At 36.7% G+C, this 19,524-nt stretch overlaps 1 protein-coding gene and 1 non-coding gene across 3 annotated transcripts; both read left to right on the top strand.

Moving 5' to 3' along the window:
- The first annotated feature begins 16,044 nt into the window (after nucleotides 1-16,044).
- TRNAW-CCA (transfer RNA tryptophan (anticodon CCA)) lies at nucleotides 16,045-16,116 on the top strand. The gene has a single exon. It is a non-coding gene; the product is annotated as a tRNA-Trp (tRNA).
- Nucleotides 16,117-16,393: 277 nt separating this feature from the next.
- EMB2453 (Tetratricopeptide repeat (TPR)-like superfamily protein) lies at nucleotides 16,394-19,040 on the top strand. 2 transcript variants are annotated; one of them, XM_088975474.1, is made up of 2 exons: nucleotides 16,394-17,045; nucleotides 17,786-19,040. In XM_088975474.1, the coding sequence occupies exons 1-2, from the start codon at nucleotides 16,686-16,688 to the stop codon at nucleotides 18,899-18,901; spliced, it is 1,476 nt and encodes a 491-aa protein (XP_088831600.1). In that variant the 5' UTR covers nucleotides 16,394-16,685; the 3' UTR covers nucleotides 18,902-19,040. The 2 variants fall into 2 exon arrangements, with proteins under 2 accessions (XP_088831600.1, XP_088831611.1); XM_088975485.1 differs by having other exon boundaries at nucleotides 16,438-17,045; nucleotides 17,794-19,040.
- The last annotated feature ends 484 nt before the right edge of the window (nucleotides 19,041-19,524 follow it).

The raw sequence follows: 19,524 nt of genomic DNA, 5'->3' as shown, positions 1-19,524 counted from the left end.
GCAAGGGGTAGGGGGAGCATAATTCGGTTTTGGTGTTTTCGATTCGGTTATTTCGAAAAATCGGTTCGATTTCGGTTTTAAAAATCGATTTGCCAAACTTCGGTTTTCGGTTTCGGTTGTGAGATTTAATAGTTCGGTTACCGGAAAAAACCAAAATTTTAAGGGGTAAATCAATAAATATACAAATACAATAAAAAGCCCAAAGGTTATTAGCCTTTGGTCAAAATCTAAAAAGTTAAACTTTTAAGACAAATATAGTGAAAATCCCAAAGGTTATTACCCATAGGCCAAAACCCATTAGTCTTTGTCTCTTTAACCATCGACCTTCATCTTCAAGGTTCAACATGCAGTGGTGAGCGTTTGAGAAAGAAAGTAGCAGCGGTGAGCGTTTGAGTCGGTGAGTCCCTTGTAGCGGTGAGCGTTTGACGGTTTGAGCAAGAAAGTCGCAGCCAGCTACGAGTTCCAGTTCCACCGCACTACTCCAAGGTTCAACATCCAACAAACCAATTTTTCTGGCAGACGGCGGCAAGTGATAGAGTCCGGTGGGTCTTCTTTAATCTATAGTTTTTCGGTTCATTTTAGTTCCCTCCCTGTTTTCTTCTTTGCCATTTGAATCTTTAAGTACAAGTATTTTGTTTTCTATTTTTCCCTTTTGATATTCAGTTCTTCCTGATATTTTTGTTAGCCACCGAATCCGGACTGCGAAAAATTTTTAACCACCAGACTCTTTAGTTTTTAACTGCTGTACCGTAAATTTTATATGCATTTGCACAAATGCATAGGAAAGGTCGAGAGTAGGAAGCAAATTCGATTTTAACCGAATCAACCGAAAAAAAATTTCAGTTCGGTTTGTTCGGTTTTTGCAAAGTTCAAATAGGAATATCAGTTTTTGAAAATTCGGTTTATTCGGTTCGGTTTTTAACCGAACAAACCGAATACCCACCCCTACCCCTAGTGAGGGGTGGGTATTCGGTAAAGGTAGACTTAGAGGTGTAAAACGGGTCGGGCCATGCCGCTCTCCCCTGGGATAACTTGGGGGTCAGCCCAGCCCAGCTCATGGCCCATGCCATGCTACGAGCCGGTCTGGACCGTAAAGTGAAATTTGGAGTCCGATAAAGGTAGACCTAGAGGTGTAAAACGGGCCGGGCCATGCCGCCCTCCCCTAGGATAACTTGGGGGGTCAGCCCAGCAGTTCATGGCCCAAGCTCGTGTGGATCCATGCCATGCTACGAGCCGATCTGGTCCATGGGTCAAGCCTTAGGCTAGGGCGGGCCATGGAATGGGTCAAAGTTATTTATTTAAAAAAATTAAAAAAAAACTTAAAATTTTAATTTTATATGAATTTTGATGTATATAATTACTTATATATATATAATAATTAAATAAATTAGCATTATAAAATTGAAAATAATTATTTATTTTATTAATATATTATTATATAATTATAATTTATATAATATATTATATATATAATATATATGGGCCATGTTGAGTCGGGCCGTGGGCTGGGCCACAGGCAGCACGACCCACAGACCTAAAACCCTAGGCCAGCATGGCCCATGAATTGTCGTGTTAGGCCAAAGGCGACACAACCCAAATTACACCTCTAGGGTAGACCTATTCACTTGTCGGGCCAGGCTTTCACTCTTTACTAACAAAGTGGCCGAGCCTAGGCCTGAGCCCGATCCTCATAAAAAGCCCAAAGCTCAACCTGGTCACCTGGAAATTTAAATTTGCAAGATCTCACTTGAAAATTGTAGATTTATTTTTGGGTAAAGTATTTCTATGGTTTAGGAAATTGATTAATTGTATATTAATTACATATTATATAAACTCTTAAATTTTTTGAAAATTGTCTAAAACCTCCTTTCTCGTTAACTTTCGATCACACTTGTCCAGATGTAACATCACATGACATATATTTTTAAAAATTCGTAAAGCATCCTTTATATTATGGTTCGTCATATAATTTAATTGTTTTATGGACCACTTTGTGAGAATGTTCGCTGTTGCTGAGAGGAGGATACACCGTCTGTAGGTGGTAGACAAGTAGCTGCCATCTTCCCAAGTAATCTCTCCAAAAGTAAGTTGGTGTTGGTAGTTCTAGGAGTATCAGCGTCTTGTAGTTGTTGCCCTTCCAACTTAAAGGTGTAAAACGGGCCGGCATGGCACAGCCCACGGGCCACCCGTGCAAAGTGTGAGTCTTGCCGCCTTCTCCTAGGATAACTTAGGGGGTCGGCTTGGCATGAACCACGGCCCAAGTTTGATGGGCCCGCATCATGCCATATCGTAGGTCGGGTTGGTCTGTAAGCCAGGCCGAAGCTATTTTATTTAAAAAAATTGGAAAAAAAATTTAAGTTTTAATTTTATATGAATTTTGATATATAATTGTTTATATATACAATTATTAAATAAATTACTATAATAAAATTGAAAATAATTGTTTATTTTATTAATATATTATATAATTATAATGTATATAATCTATTATATTATATATAATATATATGGGTCATATGGCACGACCTACCGACCTAACCCATATATATGGGTCGTATCAGGCCTAGCACAGCCCACAACCTTTTTACTCTTTGCGTGGGTGACTATTGCCATTTTATTTTGGTAGAAGAAAACAAATCCGGAGATGGTGGGTGGGGGGTGGGGTTTAATTCAAATATGGAAAAAGTATTCTACTCTTCCTCGTTGTTGCACATCATTGTTGTTCAGTTGTTCTTACATGAGATGCAAGGATTTGATATTGTTCAGTAGAGATTTCTCCATATGATTTTAAGTTTCCAATTTTTTTACTCTATTCATTACTTTTGACCTTATGGTGATTGTTTTTCCCTGGAGTGTCTTAACAAAGATTTGCATTTCAAGCATCATATCAAGGTCTAACTCCTTCATTATTCCATGGCTAGTCAATGTCTTAAAATCCTAAAGTTCCCTTTTATTATAGAACAACCATTGCCTGTACATTGAGATGCTTGTCATACTTTCAATCATGGCCTTGACAATCTCAATGGTATACCATATTTTGAGACCCAGTTTGATAGTTCTTTGAGTGGGCATATTGACAAAGGTGTGTATTATGTCTTTTGTACAAAATACTGCATAGAGATCCGATCCACTTTAGATGTTATAATCTATCACCACAACTTGATTCCTGCATGAACATGAGGAAAGACACATTGATGCAACAAATTCAGGGCCATTGATTCATCAATTTTGGGCATGCCTCTCACCTCTGGACACTCTTTTTCGTATATGGATGATGATCCACTAAGAGTTGCCTTATGGAACAAAATTAGTAATAGTTTGAATTGATTTGAACTCACCATTACCTTTATCGTACGGTTGGTGCTAATCTTCTTCATTAAGAGATGAGCATTCATTGTAGATTCAAGGAAGAAAAGATCACATGTGTTTCCGTTTACTGTGTGTTGATCCTTAATCATTGTGTTTCCATCTACAATGTGATTTAAATACTGTCGCACCCTCATCGTCACAAGAATTGCAACATACTTCGTCATCGAGAGGTTTTACCATCTTCAAAACATCATTGTCATAGTGTGATCCACTTCTTCATATTCCTCAATTTTTTCGGGTTTCATTTTGAAAATTTGAGAAACTATGTATAGAAAATTAGATATTTTGTTTTTTTTTTTTTTTTTCCAGTTAGTGTCTAAGGATGATGTCAATTGTACTTTAAGACAATAAGTAAACAGTAAAACTAGAGTTACTTGATTTCGTAAACCATAAGGGTAATTTAAGAAATTTGCTTTTTCTTTTTAGCCTTCGATTCATAGGTCAATGTTCTAATTTAATATTCAGATCAAACCATATGCAAATCCTGGTTCAATCCAATTGAGTATTAAACCATCCGGTTCATAACTCAATAAGGTTATGAATCTATGGTATAGAAATCAGATGTAATGTTAGACAATTTTGCATGCCCTTAGTTCCAATCAAATTAGATTTTTTTTTGACATTTAGTGTAAATAAATAAAGTATATGTTTGATTCATGCTGTGTTGTATATTTCTGTGTAAGACCTTTAAATTGGATGTTTAATGAGATTCGTGTTAATTTAGAACATTTACAGCCATTGAATAAGTCTGGGAATATTTATCCTATCAAGGCTGACATTAGGTGTTTTCAAGTGTTGGGGTTGCTTGTCTTAGTTACTAGGGTGAAACCCAATGCACATATGGTGTATGATTATTTGAATACTTGAATCGGATCAGATTTTCAGTATTGTCTTAAACTTTAGAGATTGATGGGCAAAACTAGAAAGTTACATCTGACTCTTAGACTTGATTATGATACTGCATTAAATGTCGGATTGAGCTGTATTTGATATGCTAATCAAGTGAGATCCTTAGCGGGGTCAAAACCTGTGTATGTTGGGGCAGTCTAAGAATTCATCTAAGTGGGTGATTATAGTGATTGGATCAGCCCCTTTGTCGGACAAATGTAATGGTCGGGGATGTACTCTCTCTGATGGAAACCAAACTATCAGTAGTTGATTTCAATCGTTAGAATTTTGTTTTACAAATTTTATATATATGATGTATATACTTATACGGTTTCAAAATGTTTGCAAATTGTTTTAATTACTATGATCCATGTGAGTAGAGAATGTAGTACTGTTCTTTACAGCCGATGGATATGTCATCTCTTGTCGGGTAGCACTTGATGAGCTAATCTTGCATCTGCCCATAGTCCTTAGGTTTTTATAAGATGGCTTGGCCCAATGACTATTTACTGCAAGTGTTGGGCCCATAGAGTTTATATGATGGGCTCAAGGGGTTCACTGGGCCTTTTAGTGAATTCGGCTAAGTCTTGTAGCAAAGGTTGAGCTGAACTCATGTGGTTGATGTATAGATTAATGTTTGGGTCTCACACCATACAAAGAAACCCAACTAGACAGCAGTTTGGAAATTTATTGAGCACTGATTACTTATTGGGCCTAAAGCCCATTTCGACCTAAGCTGATATGATCACCCACTTAAGGGGCGTATCTAGGATTAGGGTTCTAACCCTTTCCACTCTTGGAGACCAAATTTAAATGTGATTTGAATCTAGTAACCTTCTGATAAGATCAGGAATATGTTGACATAATCTGCAGATAGGATTAAGATTATCCCTTATCCAAATACTGATTTGGATTGAGGTAACTCCTAATGGGATTAAGAGGTTTCTTAATCACTAAGAAAAGAGGAAACCCTAATATTGAATTAAAAGAATTCGACCTAGGGTTTTGCAGTAACAACTTCTGCAATCTGAGATAGGATCTCATCTTCCTAAGCTGAAATCTGCATCCACGCCACTTTCAGCCTTAGGAACTCCTCCAGTCGTCGCCACCTTACTACTTGGTTCGAACTCCTTTGAAGGGAAGATCAAGAAACTAATTCTTGAGATCATTCTTTGCTGAAAGGCTGATTTGGTTTGGTGCTCTAAGCCTCCAACGGATTCTTGCTAAGAGTTTGGTACGTAGGACGTACGCTGTTGGTTTTGCCCCACCATTGCTGTGTCATCTTCAGCGGGAGCAGATCTTGGATACTTCTTTGGGCGTGAACACCGACGTTGAGAGATCTTGATTCTCCGTATCAGGTATAATCCTTTCCTTGGTCTTTGGTTCAGATCTGGTTTGGTTTGGTTTGGTTCAAGTAGGTCATTGAATAATTGATTCTAAAATAAGGGAATACGATTGTCAATTGATTGAAGGGAGACAAAATTTTGAAATTCGCCCACCTATTTCGTTGCTTTCTTGGCGTCCATATGATGAATTTCTCCCTCATTTCATGTAATGCATAAAATCTAGATAAATTAAACGCATAAAAATTAAAATTTGAAAATGCCTTTTAGATCTAAATGACTTGTGAGTTACAACTACAAGTTATCCTTGGTTATACTCCAAATCAAAATTTGAATCTCATATTCTTCGGAGAGAGAATCTTATACAATATACACTGAAAAGTTATCCTTGGTTATACTCCAAATCAAAATTAGAATCTCATATTATCTAGAGAGAGAATCTTATACAATTTGATACGTTGAATGGTGTATTAAGTTTTGTATTAACACACTTTTTTTAGGTCTCATTCATTTTTCGATAAGTTACTTATCTGGATAAATGCAATTATCTAGGTAAGTTTTTCTTGGGAAACACTTATCTGGGTAAGTGTATTTACCTATGTTCTTTTATTTTCTAGGTAAATAAACTAATAATCATTTTAGCCATAAAAATTCATTATTAAAAGTGGTATTTTTGTATCATTCAAGTGTTAGCAACTTCCCCCTAGGTGGAAAAGTTATTTACCCACCTAGGAGATAGGTATCACTTATTCGGTCCTTACATAAATAAACTTTCCTTAGTCCCCACATAAATCTGAAAAATGAATAATATAGGATTCTTGGTCAATGTAAACCAAAATCCCATTGACCAACTTTCCCCCTTTCAAAATAAAAAAAAAGAACACCCCCTTGGGGTAAAAGACTTAAACCTTTTTTTATATTTCTCATAAATATTAAAACCTCCATCTTTTTTCGAAATGAACTAACACCTCCCTTTTAAATGTTGTGATTGGACAAATACCTCCCCTTCATTTATAATCCATCAACAATCGTTTTCATCTAATAAATGTAGTGTGAGGATTTTTTGAAAAAATCCATTGTTGCCCCTTTGGTCATAATCAACACAAAGGCTCCCACTCTTTCATCGTCCTTGTCCATGTTGTCCAAACCCCAATAAAGTAAGGTGGTTACAACACTTAGATGTGAAACGACATGAGCAACAAAGACTTTTGTAGAAGCCATGGTTTTCAAATTGCCATTGACTAAGATGGTTGGACCGTTTGGCTCGGGAACTGATTAGGTAATCGGTTCTGCTTTACCCCAAACCTAATCTCTGGCCAAAATTGTTGAATCAGTCAATCACCAATTGATCCAAGAGATCGATCCATTAACTCGTTCAACCCATTCAATGGTTTTGGTTGTTTTTTGTTTTAATTATTTTTTAAGTTTTTGTTAGAATAGGTCATTTGTTCAAATCTAACAGTTGAACTGTTGAGCTGAAATTCGGTGCTGGCCAAAATGATTCAAATTCTGGGTCATTTTTTAAAATATTAGTAGAAGCCATGGTGAAGCTAGGAGTTTGTTGATGTTTATGTTGAAGAAGATAGTCAATCATTTCCTCTCCCAACAAACACTATGTCATAATCCCCACCCTTTGGTACCGAAAAACAAAAAGTCCCCCCCCTTTCACCCCAGTTTTTTCATTAATTGATTCATTAATCAATTGAACTACAACTACAGAACTACTATACCTTTTGCAGTTTTTCTCCTTGCAGTGGAGAAGAAAGAGTTCAGATCGACTTATTGGTCATATGGGAATTATATGAAACTCGAGACGGATGTTCCATGGATTCCACTGTGAAATCGTAAGGCTTTAACGATGCTAAGTTGAAGAGGCAAAGGCGAGTTGCAAAATATAAGGTCTACACTGCCAATGGAAAGGTCAAGGTTTATTTTATGAAAGGAAAGAATTTAGTTGGATTAAGAATAAGTGCCTTGAGAACGTTCGTGGCTTCTGGGGGGAGGAGAGGAAGAAAGTGTGAAACCATAAAAAGAAACAGATAAATAGAGAAAAAAAAACACAAAAAATAAAAGAAATAGAACATCCATTTGCTTTTACGGGAACGCCTTTGATTACATCCTTGAATTTCTTTTTTAATCCATGGTAGTTGCATATAGCTTGAGAATGCATCATAGTTCATTTTTTTTTTTTATAAAGACAGAAGGGGCTATAGAAGAGGGGGATAGCACGTCCCCAGAAATCAGCAAAACAAATAAGAGAAAGAGGAGGGGGAGGGAAGAAAGATTAAGAACAAAGAAGCCTTAAAAAAGAAGGCGCCTCGCGAGTCAACCAATCTGCAGCTTAATTAGTCTCTTGAAACACGTGCTTGTACCTTAATCCTCTGTCAAACATTCTCTTCATCTGAATGCATTCTTTGATAATGTTAGTTATGCTCCAAGGAGGGACTATTTTTTGGTTGAAACATGAAATAACAAGCTTGGAATCGCCTTCAATAATGATAGGAGACTCTTTGAAATTCCAAGCCATATTTTGGACTTCCCAAGTCACCCAAGCTTTAGTTTGGTTGATGGTTGTAACCCCTAACTTAAGCGCTTTCAAGGTGGAAACCCCAAGTCAACCAAGCTTTAGTTTGGTTGATGGTGGACTTCCCAAGTCACCCTAACTTTAGCTTGGTTGGGCTTCCCATCACTGTTGTAGGAAGCATCGAAATTAATCTTGATATAGTTGATATTTGGGGATTTCCATACACATTTACCAATGAATTCTTTGATGCTCTCTAAATTTTCTAAAAAAAGATTCATCACCCTTTCTAAGACCATTGGAGGGGGAACAAACTTGTTATTAAAAATTCTTTGATTCCTATTTTTCCAAATTGTCCATAGGATAAACACTAGTTTCTCTCTTATATGAGCACTCCTGTCCCCCTTTTCTTTCTAATACGAAACCACCACTCCACAAAAGAGTGATCATTCCCATTATGACCTTCAATACAGGGGTTAATTGTAGCCCAAATCAGATAAGAGAAATCGCAATAACTAAAAATATGGTCGGTGTCCTCAACTTCCCCACAAAAACAATAGGAATCATCCATGTCAAAACCTCTCTTTCTAAGATGATTTTTGTAGGAAGTCTGTTTTGGAGAAGGTATAAAAAAGTTTTATTTTTGGAGGGCAATTGAATTTTCATACATTAGTAAGCCAATCCTTCGAATCATTTTGCTCAACCACGCAAGAGCATTTCAAAGAATATGCCGATTTGATAGTGAATTCACCTTAATTAGGATTGTAGCCCTAAATTAATTTATCCTCCAAGCTCGAAGAGATGAAAATCGATTTTATTATCTGCCAAATCCAGTCAGGAACTATCCTACCAACTTTATCTTCAATCCAACATTTTCTCTCATGATCAATCTAAGTCCGATAAATACATATTATTATCCATATTTGTTAACAACGAATGATTGCAAAGGAAGAAAAGGGATTATACCGAGGAACTAGAATTTGGAATAGAACAAAGAACGAGAATTTGTAAGAGATCTCTTTTATGCATGTCTAAAATATCTTTTTATTTGTTAATTGCATTTTCACGATAACCTGTAGAGCTGCAACCATTAAAGCTTCAAGATGTCGGTGGCCAATGAAATCAAACAAATTGGATGCTGTTGGAGCTGATGATCAGTTTTGAAGTGCTTAAAAACTACGTTTTCAAGTGTCTAATATATTTAATTAATGTTGCTATGGTAGTGTTTTTTGACTTTTACAATATTAGACTTTTTAATTCCTCTATTAAATTTAACTGTTAATATCCGTGGTAAGGGAGGTCTTAATCCATTTTGAAAAAGGAAGGGAGGTTTCTGTCAATGGAGGTTTAAGTCTTTTATTTTATTTATTTTTTAACTTTTCTTTAAGCATGTTTAGGGGAGGTCGGTTAAAGGCTTGGCTACCCCTTGAAACAAGTCTTACCCTAGAACTCCCCTTATTTTGTGTATCAGTGACCCACCGATACGATGTGTATCGATACTTCAAGCCTTGCTTGATGGTGGTGGTTGTTATGTGCCGCTAACTGTTGTGGGTGAACCAGTGAAGTGCCACCATTACTATTCTCATTGGCTGCCACTATGGGTGAAGAAGGACGATGCCATTGGTCACTGCTTGGCCTTGTGTGGTGAAGGAAACCTTCCAACTCCAATGTGAAATATAAAGGAGAGGAGGAAATGTTGGGCTAGGGTTTGGGTTACTAATATATATATATATATATATATATTATATCATAGTTAAAAATAAACTTAAATGCTTATAGTAAATATAAAGGGATGAGAGATCCATCATATGAATAGCTGAACCCTGCAGGTAGGTAGGGTGAAATTTAAAAAATTTCTCTCTCTCCCATATGGGAATCATATTCCCTATTTTAGAAAATTGCATTTTTAATGATCAATCTTGAACCCTAAATCGAACCAGATCTGAAACCAAAAGGTAGAAGAGGGATGTACCTGATACGGAGTAATAATAACTCCCAACAAAGGTGTTTACGCCAAAGGAAAATGCCAAAGACTGTTCTCACTAAAGATGACACAGCGTAGGGTGGAGCAGAATCACCAGGTGGTTCTTCAGCAGGAATCGAACTCTTCAGCAAGAATTCGATGGAGGGTGTGAGAGCACGACTTCAGATAAGTTTTCACCAAAAACTGATATCAAGAACACTTCTTAATCACTCCTACTGGTGGAGAATGAATTGGCAATGGCGGCAACAATAGAGGGAGGCAAGAGCAGAAGATGGCGTTAGTCTTATTGGAGTTGTCTTCTCTCTTGAATATGTAATCAATTTGGGTGAATTGGGGTTCACCCTCCTCCTCTATTTATAGCCTTAAAGAGAGATCCTCCTAATCCTATTAGGAGTTTCCTAATCCAAATCTCATTTGGATCTGGACTCTCTTTAAGAGATAAGGATAAACCCTTATCTTATCTGTAGATAAAGGTCAACCATTCGAATCTTATTAGGAGTTTCCTAATCCAAATCTTTATTTGGATCTGGACTCTCTGAGTGGATAGGGATAACTCCCTATCATATCTGCTGATCTAAATCCTAGATTCGCCCCTCTTTAATTAATCAAATTAAACTAGTTCGATTTGGGCTTTAGGCCCATTAAGTCCATGTGCTCTCATATCCTCCAAACTGTTGTCCAGTTGGGTATCCTTGTATGGCCTGGGACCCAAACATTGATCTACACATCAGTCACATGGGTTCAGCCCAACCTTTGTTACAAGGCCTGGCCGAATTCTCTGTAGGAAATAGTGAACCCCTGAGCCCATCACCATGGGTTCTTAATGGGCCCAACACTTACACTAAGTGGTCCCTAGGTCAAACCACCTTATAAAAACCCAATAACTGTGGATAGATGCAAGATTAACCCATCAGGTATTACCCTCAATGGTCTTACACTTAACCTCTCAGCCCATAATGATCAAACATTGCCCAATAAGAGAGGACCTCTCCCTCGGCTGCAAGGAACAGTGTTGCACTCTCTACTCACATGGATCCCGGGAATTAAAACCTTTTGCAAACATTTTGAAACCGTAATATATATATATATATATATGTATGTATTTCTCTATATAAATATATTTTGCAAAACAAATTTCAACGATTGAAATTGGCTACCGACAGTTTTGGTTTCCATCAGAGAGAATGCATCTTCGGTCATTCACTTTGTCCGACAAAGGGATTGATCCTGTCACTATGATCACCCACTCAGATGAATTCTCGGATTGTCCCAACATACCCAGGTTTTGACCCCCTCTAAGGATCTCACTGATTGGCATATCAAAGGCTGCCCAATCTAACAACTAGTACAATATCATAATCGAGTTTAGGGGTCAAGTGTAACATTCCAGTTTTGCCCATCAATCTCCAAGGTCCAGGGCAATACTGGAATTCTAGTTTGATTCAGTGTTTCAAGAAAACTCACACTACATGTACCTCAGGTCTCACCCTAGAAGTTGAGACAAGCCACCCTAACTAACTTGGCGGCACATCAGTGTTAGCCTTGGTAGGATAAATCTCCCCAGATCTATCCAACGACTGTGAAGATTCTAAACTAACACGAATCTCATATGTGTCCAATTTAAGAGTATTACACAGAAACACACCACAATAACACGAATCAAATATGTACTTTATTCATTTACATTAAATGTCATAAGGTACATCATTCTGATTGGAGCTAAGAGCATACACTATCTAACAGAATAAATATTATTTATTAAATTTTGTATTTCAATTCTATCATAAATAAAAATAACTTTTATTTTAACAATTATTTTTATTTAATATGATGAATATATAACATTATAAATGTTCTCAAATGTTTTTGGCAAAACTTTGTACATTTTCATTTTCATTTTTGGTGTTCTATCTTTTTTTAAATATTTAATATTCAATTATGACATCATGGGTTTCTTTGAAAAATTGGATCATTGACTCATCATCTAGATAAGAAATTAGGTTTGCTTTTGGATTAGTTTTAAATTAGGGAAAATTATAATCAAAGTTGGTTGTACATTTAAAATTAGGCTATAGTTGGTCTAAGAACCAACGAAACTCTAACAACTAGCTATACATTTCAAATTATAAAATCCCTGCCATGTCATCAAAGGCTTATGTGGTTGTTGGACACAACAAAAGGCTTATACCGAAATTGTCCTTTAACGTTGGGTGATTGGAAAATACAAAAAAAAAAGGTTTTTATTTTATCTCACACTCCCTCCCTCCTTCTCTCCCTCTCTCTCTCTCTCCCCACTCTCTCATTCTCAGAGTCGTCTCTCTCTATTCAATGACCATGTGATTTAAAAATGGTTTTTTGGTTTTTGTATTTATGTTCTTCCTATCAATTTTTCTTATTCTCTTTCTATCTATTGTTCTCCCTCAATCTCTCTCGTTCTCTTTTTCTCTCCTGCTCCCTTTCTCATTCTTTTTTTTTTCTTACACATTTATATGGTATTAATCGGATCGTATAAAATAACATAAGACTAATTTGGTATGGTTCAAAAATCATTACACCTATTTGATAAAAATTCATAAGAAACTCTTGGCTATGAAATTTACACCAACTTGATAGAAATTCATAGCTTGATTGTACAAGTAGTTGGTCCCTTTAGTTGTTTTTTATGGTCTTATTAATATTGTACAAGTTTGTAAGGAAAAAAAAGAAAAACAAAAGAGGGAGCAGGAGAAAGATTAAGGGAGAATGATAAATTAAGAGAGAGAGAGAGAGAGAGAGAGAGTGAGATTTTGATTTGGCTACAAACTGAAGCTAATTCATATGCATAACTATTGATAAAAGTTTATCTTGATTTATGTGTGTACCAATCATTGGGGGAAGCTTCATTTTAATGCTTCCCCTCACTGTTTTGTTGATGTGGCGTCTAATTATCAATGAATGGTTTATCTTTTTCTTGGTTTTGAAGACAAATTAAGTAAAAGCATTTATTTAATGAACGAAAGCTATACCAAATCTAGTCTCTCTCTCTCTCTCTCTCTCTCTCTCTCTCTCTCTCTATATATATATATATATATATATATATATATATATATATATATATATTAAAGAAAGGTTTTCATGTTACAGCCTTCACCATTCAGACATGTGGCTTTTTCAAATTTAGACACAGCATTTTCTGAGAAGTTATTGTTAAAGCACACAACCCACTACCACCATTCAAATAAGTGGCCTTTTCATTTTCAAGAAAGCTAGACACGTGGCAATTTCAAAGAAATTCCTACTAAAGCCCATAGCCTATTACCAGGCTATAGTCCCCCACCATTCAAACACATGGCCTTCTCATTTTTCTGAAAAGCTAGACATATGACATTTTCTGAGAAGTTGCTGCTAAAGCCCACAACCCACTACCACCATTTTCAATCCATTCCTAAAGATACACAAAATGCAAAAATGGTTATCCATAACCACTTTCAATCCATATTCTAATAATTATTGAAAAGCTATTTCTTGAAATTTTAATAATTATTTAAAATATTAATAAATATAAATTTAACATTACCAATTCCTCGTACTTAGTACGAGGTCATTCACTAGTGTTAGCATCCAATTTTTGCTCGATCCCTTCTTTGACCCATCTCCTACATTCTGGATGCCCAATCTGACCACACCAATCACTTTACAACATGCCCAAACCCTAAGAAACCAAAATTTAACCCAAATGCCCATAAATCCATCGTTAAATCTACTTGATTCCCTTTTGATGGTCTTGATTATGCCACATCACCATACTTGATACATAATCAAAATCCATCACATGAAACAAAACCCTTAAAGAAACAATCACACAATTTCAACCTTAAATTCCTGGATTTAGCCAACATACATCAGAGATTCCATTTTGACGTGTTCAACACTACGACACTCCTTGAACTTAAAACCCGTGATCTATACATACCTAATACAATCAAACCCTTCCAAAAGCCCCATAATTCCGATCCATACCTACCCACCAAATTTTATTCCAAAATTACCTCATTTGACCTAACATCAAGCCTTGATTCTGTTTTGGCAAATCTTATTGATTAAAAGCTCACCTGTCACAAATTCCATCATCCAAACCTTATTTGACCAATCAGACCCTACCACCATGTTCAGAGACCCAAAAAGCCCCAACACATCAAATTTTACGACCAAACACTTCTATTTGACCATTGAAAAAGTAAGATTATATTTTGAGCCTTTTCATTGATTGAATAACCATAAACTAAGACCATGATCTGAACTAAATCAGTTAATCCACACATTTGATCAAAGATCCATCACTTCCATCATATTCGGGATGTTTGAAAATGCCTATCCACTAAATTTAATTCCAAAATTATCCCATTTGACCCTTCATCAAACAAATATTCTATTTTAGTAAATCTTATTGACCCGAACTTGCCAACCATAGATCTCAATCTTCCTGACCCCGTTTGTCTGATCAGAAGACCTCATCACTGTGTTCAAAGACTCAAAAAACCCCAACGCACCAAATTTCATTACCTGATTCATTTGTTTGACCGTTAAACTGTAAAGATACCTTTTTGACGCACCCACTTGAACCACCACATCAGCTATCCAACCTAGGATCTTAAGTGGGTGGGGACTGACATCAGCTCTTTATTTAACCCCATTAAAACACCTGGACCAATGAATTTGATCCTAATAGGCTTGAAAGGCTCAAAATGCCAAACAAACCCCTACTTAAAATCATTAAAAGACAAAATAACATTTAAAAGTTCTTCAAATTTATGTTTTTTTGCCATTATTAGCCCCAAATATAGGGCTGCAACATTTGGCACGCCCAAATCCCTCATTGGATGCATGAAACCCATAAGAAACCACCCAAAATGAAGAAGATTTGTTGCACAAAGAAGGAAATGTCAACTGCAAGCCCCTTTATCTCAAAATCCTTACCTATTTTGGTGAAAAAACTCTATTGAGCTACAAATATTGTAGTTGGACGAGTTTCAAACCCATCTCTCTCCATTTTTCTCTATAAATAGAGGCCTAGCTCGAACTTGAAGAGAGGAGAGTTTCCCAACTCCTGCAACACACTCAGTTTGCTTGAAACCTCGGAATCCTTAAAGCCAAGCTCAAACCTCATCCCCTGTTTTTCAGTTTCAACACAAAAAACGCCTAGCCTAGCTCCTGCCTAGTTCCTATTTCATTTAAAGTCATTTTAACTATTGGAAAGATTGTTCAAAGTTGTACGCAAGAGGTAAGCCTCTCATTCTACTGTATCTTTACTTTTAGTTTAGTTTTGTGTTGCATAAAACCCTAAAATCTTGGGAAACTTGCATTCCTAGCTTCGTTCAGATTGAGAAAAAGAGGTAGAGGGGTGATGGTCTTAGGGAAACTAGTACCTAAGACCCAATAACATCATCTCAAATCAATTATAGACGAAGTTGGAAACATTTTCGCCAGATTTCAGGAGCTTTGAGCAATGTTGTTAGTTCGTGTTTTGTCGAAATTTGAGCATGAATTACTCCCGTAGTGGGATGTTATAGCAACTTGGGGAGAGGGGTGCCTAACACCTTTTCTCTCTCAATCTTTGGAATCCAAAGCCTTTCGGTTCAGTGCCTCTCCTTGGCAAAGAATGGAATCACTATCAAGACAATTAAACTATTTTTTGAATAAAAAAATGAGGGCACATTTTCTCTAAGAAATGGGTGGTGACTCCATCTCTTTTAACCGGTCACAAGCTTTTGGAGTTCACAACTAATATATAATTGATTTGACCATCATATAAATGTTATACGTGACACGTGGTACAATGTAGCGCGTCTGACTCCAGATCTGAAGGTTGCGTGTTCATTTCGCGTCGGGTTCAAATTCCTTTATAAAAAGAGGGGTGGAACTTTTTGATCATTTTATAATAGCAAAAACAATTATTAAGTGGATCCGTGGCGCAATGGTAGCGCGTCTGGCTCCAGATCAGAAGGTTGCGTGTTCGATTCACGTCGGGTTCAAATTCCTTTATCTTTTTTCCCACGGTCGCCGAAAAAAGAGGGGTGGAACTTTTGGTCATTTTGTAGTAGCAGAAATGATAATTAAGTGGATCCGTGGCGCAATGGTAGCGCGTTGCACGTCTCACTCCAGATCACTCCAGATCAGAAGGTTGCGTGTTCGATTCACGTCGGGTTCAAATCCCTTGTTGTTTTTGTTTTTAAAGCAAAAATAAACTGATCCGTGGTCTTCTGGCGGTTCAAATTCCTGGTTTTACCGTTTCACATATTTTTTCAACCAAAACACCCGGTTCATCGGGTGGAGGCGGGGGAAGAAGTTGTCAAGTTGCGCATGGGCAAATATCATATCAGATAGAGTGGAGTGTAGAACTTGAGCTTCTCCATCCTTTTATAAATGAAGCTGTTAATTTACCAAGACCGAAGGGAAATTTTGTAATTTATCCCTTGTACATAGATTTCTCCTGTCAATCCTTACCCAGCTTACATGTCTGATTTATCCCCTCAAACCCCATCAAATCACAATTTTGGAAACCCATGACCCATTTCTCCAAGTTCATTGAAATCCCACTAGAATGCATCAAAATCTAACAGCCCTGTCTCTGCAACTCTCTTCTGTTACTCCGTTTCCTCTCCAATTTCGAGAATCCTCCATTTCCAAGCTCAAACAAGCATACCCATGTCCTCCACAGAGATTTTCATTGAAACCCATTCACCGAATTACCTGTATTGCAACTCGACCGAAGAAGAGATTTGCTTCGAAGAGCGATAAGTCGGAAGCAGGAGAACTCGTTCGTTTTCTTTTGAGGAATTTCAGCGATCAGAAGCCGTTAGTTTCAACGTTGAACAAGTATGTTAAACTCGTTAGAACCGAACATTGCTTTCTTCTGTTTGAAGAACTCGGAAAGAGAGATAGATGGCTTCAATGCCTTGAGGTTCGGATTTCTCAATCCCTTTCGTTAATAAGAATTCTACTTCATTTATATTAACTTCTCTGGGTGTTCTATTTTCTGGGATTTTTTAATATAAAAATATATTCCGCAACTCATTTCTTGGTTTTTTCCATTGTATGTTTGGAATGTTTCCTTGAATCAGGATTGTGGTTTGGATACGTTTGTTAAATTCCTAAATATCATATTAGCTCAATAGCTTCTCTGGCTTGTGATCTTTGAGTGGTTTATAGTTTTCTTCTTTCAGTTATGAGGTTTCTATCGTCATGGACTTGGTTGATTGGTTGGTTATCTCACTTATTACCTCTTTCATACATAATGCTTCCTGTATATGCATACTTTTCATGATAGAAAGTAAAAAAGTATGCATTTTTTCTCTTATTATTAGATATATGCCAATTAACCATGGACAGTTCTTACTATTAGATAAAGTGGTAATCCATTACACTAACATAGGCGTATAGCATGTGAAGAATCTGTTTTTGAATTTAGAAGAGACTCGCATTTCAAGTGTCTCATCAGTAAGACTAATTCAGCTAAAATTGCCTTCATTTGATGATCCTGATTATCTTCATTATTATGCTTCCTGAGTGTTAATGGTTTAGGTTTTACTAAATTTATAACCCTTTGCACACATGGCAAAAGACACTGTTACAGAAACCTGGTATTTGTAAATCTTTAGGCACTCCCTTGGCTGACCCATCATTCCATTGACATCAAGCCAGGTTTTCAGGTGGATGCAGAAACAACGCTGGTACATTGCAGATAATGGTGTTTATTCAAAATTGATTTCTGTTATGGGAAAGAAAGGCCAAACACGAATGGCAATGTGGCTGTTCTCTGAGATGCGTAACAGTGGGTGCAGGCCTGACACTTCCGTGTACAATGCACTCATCACAGCCCATCTTCACTCACGAGATAAATCCAAGGCTTTAGTCAAAGCCCTTGGATACTTTGAGAAGATGAAAGGTATTGAGCGGTGTAAACCTAACATTGTGACATATAACATTCTGTTGAGAGCATTTGCTCAAGCACGAAATGTAGATCAAGTCAATGCCTTGTTCAAAGATCTGGAGAACAGTAGTGTTTCCCCTGACGTTTATACCTTCAATGGTGTCATGGATGCATATGGTAAAAATGGGATGATCAGAGAAATGGAGTCTGTTCTTTCTCGCATGAAGAGCAACCAGTGTAAGCCAGACGTTATCACATTTAATCTACTAATAGATTCATATGGGAAGCGACAAGCCTTTGATAAGATGGAACAGGTTTTCAAGAGCTTATTACGCTCAAAGGATAAGCCAACTTTGCCTACATTCAATTCAATGATTGTAAACTATGGGAAAGCTAGGCTTAGAGAAAAGGCTGAATCCATTTTTAAAAAAATGACAGATATGGGATATACTCCAAGCTATGTCACAAACGAGAGCCTTATTACTACTTATGGACTTTGTGACTGTGTTTCAAGGGCCAGAGAAATATTTGATGGGATTATGGAAAATAGTAAGGATATACAAGTTTCAACTGTTAATTGCATGCTTGATGTTTATTGCATCAATGGCTTGCCCTCTGAAGCAGATAAGCTGTTTGAATATGCATGTAGTAATGGGTTTCTTCCAGATGCCTCAACATATAAACTCCTTTATAAGGCTTATACCAAAGCCAACATGAAGGAACTTCTACAGAAATTGCTGAAGCATATGGACAAGGATGGTATTGTTCCCAATAAAAAGTTCTTCCTGGAGGCTCTAGGCGCCTTTGGGTCTAAACAGGCAACAATAGAATCTTGTGACAGTAAACCCGGTTCAAGTTCGTCACAGATTAGTGCAAAGACAGATTGAAGTTTGTGTGATTCATTTGTACTTCACAAATATTTCTTTTTCTTTTGAACTGTGTTGGGATTTCAACACACCTGTAGCTGAATTTTGATATTGTTCTGAGTTACAATTAGAGGGTGGATACAGCCCCAGTTTGCCACAAGCATGAACTTGATTTTGTCTTTGGATTTCTGATGGTATGTGTTTCTATTTCCTTTTCTTTCTTATTTTAATCAGCATATTCTTCATATTTTTTAGTATATATCCTTCTAGATCGTATTAAGTAGAACTTTTAATATATTATGCTTTTCCTTTTAATGTCAGAACCTACATTTTGCTAGGTTCACTTTGCATCTAGATGAGTTTATGACGTATATCTAAATTTCTGTATCTAGTTATTTTAATCATATTAATGGTTAGGCTATAGGTTTTTAACATGACATTAAAGCAGGCTTGTTTCATCAACTCTTGAGCCATGTATGATATTTTCCTACCTAAGTTCAAAGTTTTGGTATTGGAGGCCAACTTGAAGCCAGTTGGCATCAAGTTGAAGGGGCCTCATCCAGTGCATATATCCTTGCTTGTTCTTGAACAGGACTTAGCCAGTGCATATATTCTCACTTGTATAGAAGGGGACTTGGCCAATG

The sequence above is a fragment of the Nelumbo lutea genome, chromosome 1 (assembly GCF_056320005.1).
Source record: "Nelumbo lutea isolate HS-2025 chromosome 1, American lotus-T2T, whole genome shotgun sequence".
In the NCBI taxonomy this organism is placed as follows: Eukaryota; Viridiplantae; Streptophyta; class Magnoliopsida; order Proteales; family Nelumbonaceae; genus Nelumbo; species Nelumbo lutea.
Note: the sequence above shows the minus strand (reverse complement) of the source record. Positions and strands in the feature narration are given on the sequence as shown.